Source organism: Lissotriton helveticus, chromosome 12 (genome assembly GCF_964261635.1).
Source record: "Lissotriton helveticus chromosome 12, aLisHel1.1, whole genome shotgun sequence".
Lineage (NCBI taxonomy): Eukaryota > Metazoa > Chordata > Amphibia > Caudata > Salamandridae > Lissotriton > Lissotriton helveticus.
The window spans coordinates 587,107,697-587,117,547 of NC_136073.1; the positions used below are offsets into that span (position 1 = coordinate 587,107,697).

Consider the following 9,851-nt stretch of genomic DNA (forward strand, 5'->3'; position numbering starts at 1 on the left):
CTTTCAGAAGCCAACAACGAGAGCAGAGGGCACTGCACACTCTGGACGCCAGAAGGGCAGTCATGCACTACATAGAGAGAACTAAGGAACACATGAAAACAAAACAGTTCTTTGTGTCCTTCGCAGACAGTTTCTTGGGAGCACCAGTTACTAAGGGAACCATTGCACAATGGCTCGCACAAACTATACAGTTCTGCCACAAGCAAGCAGGGCAGGAACTAGCAGAGGGGCCACGGGCCCACTCTACCAGGAAAAAGGGAGCAACGATAGCCTTCCTGGCTAACACACCCATTCAGGACATATGCCTGGGGGCAACATGGGCTTCAGTACACACGTTCACAAAGCACTACTGTGTGGATATACAAATGAACAAAGAAGCACAAGTAGGACAGAAGGTGCTTCAACATATATTCAACAACAAACGCTCCTCTTCCACCCAGCCGCCACAAATATAACAAACCCCTACAAAGTCTATGCACAGCATAGTGAATCTAGAAAGATTCACGCTGCAAAACTAATAGTTTCTTACCTGTTGGTGTAGTTTTGCAGCTTGAAGATCTTTCTGGATTCACTAGGGAACCCACCCACCCACCTCCGCCAGAAAGATGAGGCTGGAGAAAGAGGGGGTAAAAACAGAGACCATACTGAAACAGACACCTTTGAAGGATAAAGCGGTAAATCACTTACTGGAACATTGCCATAAAATTTGGAAACGGAACACAAACGAGAAAAAAAGAATCCGAAGATGGCGCCCAAGGGTGGGAGCTTCCGCAGAAAGCGTGCCGACGTCACAGGAAGGACACCAAAAGGTGGGATGTCGATGCCCACCTGGGCAGAGAAAAAAATAACAAACAAAGAAAAGACTACGATTCCGGACCCAACCACTAGACCGTGGAATAATGCACAGCATAGTGAATCCAGAAAGATCTTCAAGCTGCAAAACTACACCAACAGGTAAACTATTCGTTCTCCTGCAACCACTGGCTCAAATTAAGCACTAGCAACAGAGTCTGTTGCCTTCTGCTAGGGCTCTAATCGGGTTTTAGGTTAGAACTTTGAGGTATGAGTTCTGGCCTCAGCATTCAATCCCTTTTATGAAAATATAGCGGTTGGCACAAGCCACGATCCAAACCACCAGCTGCACAGGATTTAGGGCAAAACAGAAAAACAGTTCACATAGATGATTTTATAGCTCCCAATCCAAACTACAAGTAATGTGTATTTACCCGAGTTTTATATTGCAGGACAAATGTGATAGTATTTTCAAGGCATATTTTATTTGTTCTTAAAAAATTAACATACATGCTTTAAAATTAGATGAATATATTGAACCACATTCTGCATGCAAAGCAAATAAAGACAGCATCTGCTTTACAAGTACAAATGGGGGTGGGGTCGCACACTACTCACACACCGGAGGTGTCGCCCATAAGGACTCTGGTCAATGTAGTAAAGTGTTTGCGATGCATCATCTTTCGATCTTCTGCGATCTTCGCTGTCTTCGCCATCCCTGGACACGTGTTTCGGGGTATTACCCCTCATCAGCAGGGATAGGCCGTGTACTGGGGTTGCCGATGGCTGCCAATATCTGCCAGGTATAGTACCACTCAGGCGCGTAGATGCGGGATCCCAGGCTCTTCAGCCCGCTGCTCAAGGGAGTTTTAAAGTTACAAATGGGGGTGGGGTCGCACACTACTCACACACCGGCGGTGTCGCCCCTAAGGACTCTGGTCAATGTAGTAAAGTGTTCGCGATGCATCATCTTTCGATCTTCTGCTATCTTCGCTATCCCTGGACACGTGTTTCGGGGTATTACCCCTCATCAGCAGGGATAGGCCGTGTACTGGGGTTGCCGATGGCTGCAAATATCTGCCAGGTATAGTACCACTCAGGCGCGTAGGTGCGGGATCCCAGGCTCGTCAGCCCGCTGCTCAAGGGAGCTTTAAAGTTACAAATGGGGGTGGGGTCGCTTTACAACTACTTCATTTAAATAAAAACTGTCCTGCGTTTTCATTTTTTGGGGAATTGAAACGTAGAAGACCAAAGGGGTCTGATTTAAATATCCATTTATACGTGTATCAAGATGGAGAGAGAGGACCAGAAAGCTAGTCCTTATCCCCCGGATTATATGTTTGTAAATCAAAAATGGACTAGCCAAATTATCAAAAGAAAATAAATAAATTGTTTTAATTTATCAAGGACTCAAGTATGTTTCGTCAACAGTTGGTGGCACCTGGTAGGTGTGCTCATAAAGCCCTCACCCACCAACCTAGTTGGTGGCATGCTTCATCATCGGGCCCACCCAGTGACACCTAGCGTGTCCCGGGTGTGCTTCGACGCCTGAAGACAGCGGAGCAGGTATGTCGCTGTGTGTGCGGTGAAGACTGTTATGGAATGTGAGTTTAAAACGGCTTGGCGGGGATCCCAGTGCCCAAGGGCAAACACACTTTATTGGCTGGGTCACCGTCAGCGGTTAAAAATAAGGCTATTGGATGTTAGAGGCGAGTTACGACCTCCCACATCCTGGGGTGTGTCAACATGTTTCAGCCAGTGCCTTATGATTATGCTGGCTTTCTTCAGGACGGGTAAAAAGGGTGTGTGCAATTAAAACTAGTGGGTGTATATCCAGACTATGTGTATACACGCCCTAAAGTGTTTTTCTATGTGTGAGTGGGGGATTCCCATCTCAAGAAAACACGCTAGTTTGTCAAAAGTGCTACTTCATGGTTAGAGAAGTGGCATGGGTTGACCAGGGTTCTTGGTCAGAGCCTGCCGTAGACCTGTACTGCCTCCTTCCGGTGCAGCGAAGGAGGCAGTACAGGTCTACGGGATGTGGGAGGTCGTAACTCGCCTCTAACATCCAATAGCCTTATTTTTAACCGCTGACGGTGACCCAGCCAATAAAGTGTGTTTGCCCTTGGGCACTGGGATCCCCGCCAAGCCGTTTTAAACTCACATTCCATAAGTCTTCACCGCACACACAGCGACATACCTGCTCCGCTGTCTTCAGGCGTCGAAGCACACCCGGGACACACTAGGTGTCACTGGGTGGGCCCGATGATGAAGCATGCCACCAACTAGGTTGGTGGGTGAGGGCTTTATGAGCACACCTACCAGGTGCCACCAACCGTTGACGAAACATACTTGAGTCCTTGATAAATTAAAACAATTTATTTATTTTCTTTTGATAATTTGGCTAGTCCATTTTTGATTTACAAACATTAAATATCCATTTGCCTTTTGGAAAATGATACTAATGGCTCGTGCCTTTGCATTCTCAAATATGGAAGGCCTCAAGGTATCTCTATTTCAAACATGACAATAAGCAGCAAGGGCCTAGCGCCAATAATGGTCTCACTCTCTACTTTTGTTACCTGCTTGCGATGGGTGATAGCTGGACACTTCAGGGTAATGACAGTGATGGCTGGTGCCATAATTGATCCATGCAGGGCAGGAGAGCTTTGGCCTATCATCTATTTGTCTGTTTTCTTCTTTGTCTCTGTCTAATATAACTTCCTAAATTGTCTCTTCCCATCTTTCATCGATTTTTCACAGCTCTATCTGTTGTTCCAAGCTACTATATCTTTTATACCCCAAATGCTTCATAGTTTTCTCCCTCTGCCTTTAATATAAGTCTGTTCTTTATTGATTGAGGGAGAGGTGTGGTGCCGCGGCCAGGGCGACGGACGCTGGAATCTGGGGACCACGGTTCGATCCCCGGCTCCGGCGGCAGGTTAGCCCAGCACCATATGACTCTGGGCAATAGCTCGCTTAATCTTCCCGACGGCCCCGAGCGCCTAGAGACCCTTACGGGTGATTGTGCGCTTTACAAATGTGGACTTTATTGCCATTCCTGTCACCCACAGTCAATATTTTCCACCAGTTTCTGCCACACTGTCTAAAATATCACACGTAGTCTCTTGGTTCTCTCACACATCCTCCACTCTATCGATTTCCACATGTTCTAAAACTCCTAGTCTCTCAATTTTACAAGTTTTCTCACACATTCTCCTTATCTCCTTCAGTTCCGCCTATCACAGCTCAGTTTTGCAATGTGTTCTCTCACACTGTCATTCTTTAAATCACGAATTTCAGATCCCACATTATAGTTAACTCAGTTCTGTACTCTCTTCACTCCTCCTCTGTCTCTTTCTGCATTACATTGCTCAAAATGTTGTACGGCTATAGAACAAGGAAAATACTACAGAGCACAAAAATAATTTGATGGCTACTATTATGTACTGGGGCATTGTGCACTTGTGCTTGACATCTTATGAGTCATGATGACTCCTGTTATTGACACCCCAAAGATAACACTAGGGTTTCTGAACTAAAACAGAAATTGAAGTAATGCTCAGCCTGTGAACCTAAATTAAAGCATCAAGTGCCTTCAGGTAAGTTACTAAGTTATTTTGTGACTAACCACTTGGTTCCAGCTAGCATTTACATTTATACCAGAACAAAAAAGTGCTTGTGGGCCGTAGATAATGAGATAATTTCAGAACTATAATGCACGCCTGTTTAAGATACGGAGAGGGGTAAGGCAGGGTTGCGTGCTGGCCCCATTCCTATTTACACTATATATTAACAGATTAGGCCAAGCGTTGGCGAATCAGGGCCAAGACCTCCCACAAACTGACACTGCCCATACCGGCCCTATTGTATGCGGACGATGCCATCTTAATGTCACACACTCAGATTGGACTTCAAAGGATAATGACTAGTTTTTCACTATTTATGCATAATCTCGGTCTTGGAGTGAACACATCAAAGACCTTTATCATGAGATGTGGTGCCAGTAGCTCTAAAGTAGGGACATATTTATCGCCAAGAAAAAAGTTGAGTTAACAAAAAGCTTCTCGTATTTAGGAATTTTATTCACGCAAAAGGGAGCTTGGACTCGGGCAATACAAGCAAGTAAACTAATGTTCATTAAGGCCACTGCGGCTTTAGTTAACTTTGCAAGAAAATTGGGCAGACGTCCGCCGTCAGAGTTACTTAACATTTATCAGGCCAAGTCGGTTTCCACAGCCATATATGGCTCAGGTGTCTGGGGTTATGCTGATTCGCACTGAATAGAAGTAGTCGAGAAAGCTTTTTTTAAGATTCTTATTAGCAGTCCCAATCAGTAATTCATCATATGTATTCCACTCTGATATAGGTGTTCCTTATGCATCAGATCTCATAAAAATTGAGCCTATCTTGTTATGACATAGGATCTGGACATCACCAAAGACTACTCTTAATCGGGACATTTAAATGATTGTTTAAAACTTGATCAGGTATCCACCTTTCCATGGATAACGTATGTTGAAAAATGTATGCAAGATCTTGGCCACCCTGAATTTTATAATGGGCCTAATACAAGGACTAGTGTATCAACATTCCTACAGGAAAAATGCCTGACATTATTGGATGAGCTTAGACTAGTAACAAATCTCGAAGCCCACAGTAATGGCAAATCCAGTCTATTTTAACGACTTATAGTATGCAGCCTTACTTGAAAATTATTCAGGGTGGATATGATAGATTTTTGTGGACCAGATTCTGATTGGGAATCTTGCATAGATTAACAAGTTTTCCAGAAATTAATGACTGGTCACAACCTATGAGAAAATGCCCTTGTGACGATGTATCTGAACAGTCAACAGTACATGTGGTTTTATAGTGCAAATTGTATTTCGTGCAGAGGAGGAGATGGGTCCTACCTATTTTAAAGTTGTTTGGTCTTAGGCAATGCCACCCTGCATTTATAACTCTTCAATTTTTAGAAAACATTTTTTACTTGTCATATATTACTGTTTTTAAAAGGCGTATTAATATGTAGAAAAAACATTTTCATGTAAACATGTAACCAAGAATGCAATTTGATCTACTTTTATCTGTATATATTGTATTTATGTTGTGCATCTTAACATTCTGCTTTGTGATACTAAATCAAATAAAGTGTGGTTTATTTAAAACAAGCACTTTTTTGTTATGGTTTAAATTCAAATGCTAGCTGGAACCAAATGGTTAGTCACAAAATGGCTTAGAAACTTACCTGAAGGCACTTGATGCTTGAATTTACGTTCACAGGCTGACTTATTAATTTAATGTGTTTGTTTGTATATAGGTGTGTGTGTGTATATGTATATGTGTGTGTATATATATATATATATATATATGTGTCTGTGTGTATATATAGGTCTGTGTGTGTGTGTGTGTGTGTCTATGTATATATGTGTATATATGTCTATATATGTATATAATATGGATGAGCAGGTTGTAAAAGCAGCAGGAGTCAAACTAGGCATTTACAATATATATATTTGTCCTATAGCAGTGTATTCTTACAATATTTTTTTTTTTCTTCCCCTGTCTCTTTCCAGCCAGTAGCCAATAACCTTTCTGGATGAGCGGGTCACCCGCACCTGTCCTAATGCTGGCTTTTCAGGGTGCTAAAGAAAAGAAGAAAACTAATGTCGGCTGTCCACATGTCTACAATTCGAAGAGATCTCATTTGGGACAATCCATTTGCAACTCAAAAGTATCAGGGGGGCACGCTTGCACTAGTTATCCTGGGTTTTGGTCTCCTTTAATATTATAGTTCCATTCCTTGCAAAATCTTTATTGGTGTTTCCCGAAGGCTTGCAACCTGCTTCATATTTGTTTTATAAGTATGCCTGCTGTTTTTTTATTATTTCTATTTTACAACTTCTTTCAGTCCTGGTAAATCATAATTCACTTGATTGGCTTACCATGTTAAAAGTTTTGGAGGCAGAAGTAGGGCCATTGGAATTAACACTTGTACATTGCAATGAATATTTTAAAATTGAAATTCACAATATATTGGCAGAGTTGCTGATTTTAAGAAGGTTATGCCAGTGCAGGTTTCTCCATTCAAGAGGCATTTCTTGATATATACATGGATTTTAATACTTTGTATCATTTTACTTCTGGATTTGTGAAAACGCGAGAAACATTTTTGTTTTCTCTTAAAGCAACCATGTTTTAGCAGGGAAATAATCTTTTCTGTAATTATTAAAGGGTTATTGATTGGCTGGATTCAACAAATTTTCCTCAGCTACTGCTTTGCAAGCTGACCGTCCTCTTGTTCTGTAATGTACTTATGATAATTTCTGGCCTAAATTCTGGCCAAATGAATAATGGAAAATGTACCTTTCAAACAAACATGTTTTACTGATAATCTGGTTTAGTGATCAACATTTTGGTTGAATATGGGGATTGATTATCACTTCATTATATTTGATGCATAAGCTGCAAAACTAGACTAGTGTGAAATGCCTTGGATAATAGTTTATGAAAATGGAATTGGTGAGAATGTTGTATGCTGCCATAGTCAACAAGTTTTTGTTTTTTTGCCCTCTAGTTAGGAGTTATTCAGTATTTCCAGTAATAACGGACTGTGCATTGGATCACACTAGTTACTATTTCCAATTTAGTAATTGGATATTGAGGCAGTATAAGTCGATTTAAAACCTATGCTAATTTGTTTTAACAATCGTGAGTGTGTATATGAAAAAAGCTTTAATGTTTCCACATAGGATTACATTGATTGTGCCCATTCCTGTGCGACATTGCAGCATTGCTTTTAGGGTGTAATGTAAGAATTTGTATCCAGGGTCAAGTGATCATAGAGGGACTGGAGTGCAGGGCTTAGGGAAATGCACCTTTTAGGAAAACATTTTCCAAGAAAATCTGTTCTGGGACTGGCAAAGAAGAAATAAAGTGGGGGTTTACTACGTGTTTAAACATTTTAAAAAAACTCAGAGGGTGATGCTTGCTCATGTGCACTGTTCAATTTCCACCACACTGGGAAATTAAGAATACGTTGCAGGAGGATTCAACTAAACCAACCTCTACAAATCCACAAATATTTGTGTTCTTGGGATCTTATTTTCCTTCTCTTGGGTATCACTTGTAATTGCATGAGTTACATTGTTTAATTACTCTTAGGTTAAACAAATGACCTGGATTGTAAACCTCTGCCAAGTTTTATTTGAACGCTTGGTTCACTCTAATCTGCACACCTTCTCTTTTAAGATGTTAAAATTGTGATCCATTGAGTGCAGTTTCAAAATATTATAGGCTTGAGCTGCCTCCTGTTCCTTCCCTCTGCATTACTTCCATGTCATTGGTGTAATTTGAATGGTGGACTGGGATTGTTACATGAAGTTCTCATACACAACATAATTTCATGCACAAAAACGAGTCTACTGAAATGGTAATGTTCCAGCTTGCTGCCCTGTGGCATTCTTCTAAAAATGGGACTGTTGCAGAAAGATGTCACTATGTTTAAAGCACTGTCACTTTTATTTACTTTCTAGTGAAGTGGTCTTCTGTGTTTAAGTACTTTCTGTTTTTAAATGTTCACCTCCTGAGCGTTTGAAGTAGATCCAAGCAAAGATTCGAATGTGGTGATTTGGGTGACTGAATGCGTGCTGCCTTTTTAGCCGTACCTTGTGATTGCTTTGCAGTTGGATCATTGAAATCACTGTATTATTGCATTATTAGTTGTATAGTTTCAGCATAACAATTGTAAAGAATTTGCCTTTGTCACTAACGGTCTAGAAAATTGCTTCTAATCTAAATACAGTGGTGCTAAGCAGACTAGTTTTGATTTTCTGGTATTGACAGTTACCAGTTAAATAAGTAGATTATTTACAGTTTCTGCACACTATTATAAGTATTTTCTTTCAAGCTTTCATGACTTATAGCTGGGGGTGCCTTAACATTGTACTTCCTTCCAGCACTGTTCGCTTCCATGCCATTTGGTTATGGAACTTTGTTTACCTTTGCAGAGTTTAATTCCTTTGTATTTCCCCAATTCATCTAAGTGGATCTGCCTCACATGGGACCCTTCTCTAATAATAGGAACCCCATCAGTCTTTTTTGAATAGACAGGCCTGTAATTAAACAGATCTGTTAGCCAGCAGACCAAAGCAATTTTAATCATCTATCTGTGTCGATTTGGAGCCTCTAATGTCTCCTGCCATAATACTTAAATAATATTTGTATAGCACACTATGCCCATGGGTGCAAAATTAGTAGTGGCCCTCCTGTTGCTCATGGTGGTTACTGTGTTACCAGCTTTATTCACTCCAATTGTTCCAGCTATATAAAAGGGATCTTTGAACTGTTTATCTGATGTGGTCAGTGTGAAGATAAATTATGTAGATGTTAATTTTAAACCCTAAGCTTCATGTATCTTGAATATGCATCAAAAGATTAAACATTTTTGTAGGTAACATTTTTAATTAAATAAACAAAAAAAACCTTTCAAAATAGAAAAGAATTGGCTTGAAACACAACTGTCAGTTTTGTAGTTTGATTTCTTAAGTGTTCGCCTCAAGTCTCAACCCCTTCTAGTTTTTGCTATGTGGTGTAATTGTATTGAATTTGTAATATAGAGCAGGTCAGCCCAAGTGGGCTGTATTACAGCTATGATGGAACCTTTACGAATGTAGCTTTTGGAATAGATCTTAGTAGTCTAGGACAATAAAATGTTCATTATTACATGCTCTATGATTGTATGTATATTTTTTAGGATTCCTTGCGACTTCTTTGACAATTTCACTTGTTTTTCACGTCCATCTCTTTGATCATTGGCCCTGGAACCCCCATCTTTGGAATTTATTTTATATTTGTAAACAGACTCCGCCTATCTGATGTTCCTTGGATGCATTTCAGTGTATGAGATGTTTGTTTTTTATTTTATTTTTTATTTTAAATGATTTATTAAATGAGACCTTCCTTTAGGAGGCACATTTGTGTCTTTTATTTAAATGATCAGTTGGATCCGAGTGCATAACTCACTTGTGCTAATCCCTAGATAAAAAACAAGGAAG

General features: G+C 40.4%; 1 protein-coding gene across 1 annotated transcript in view; it reads left to right on the forward strand.

Moving 5' to 3' along the window:
- The window catches only part of HDGF (heparin binding growth factor), a 124,185-nt gene extending 114,659 nt beyond the window's left edge, over positions 1-9,526 (forward strand). The window contains exon 6 of the mRNA XM_078668452.1: positions 6,372-9,526. Within this exon, the coding sequence (XP_078524578.1) occupies positions 6,372-6,378 (7 nt within the window). The 3' untranslated portion in view covers positions 6,379-9,526. The remainder of the gene's footprint in view (positions 1-6,371) is intronic.
- Positions 9,527-9,851: the final 325 nt, after the last annotated feature.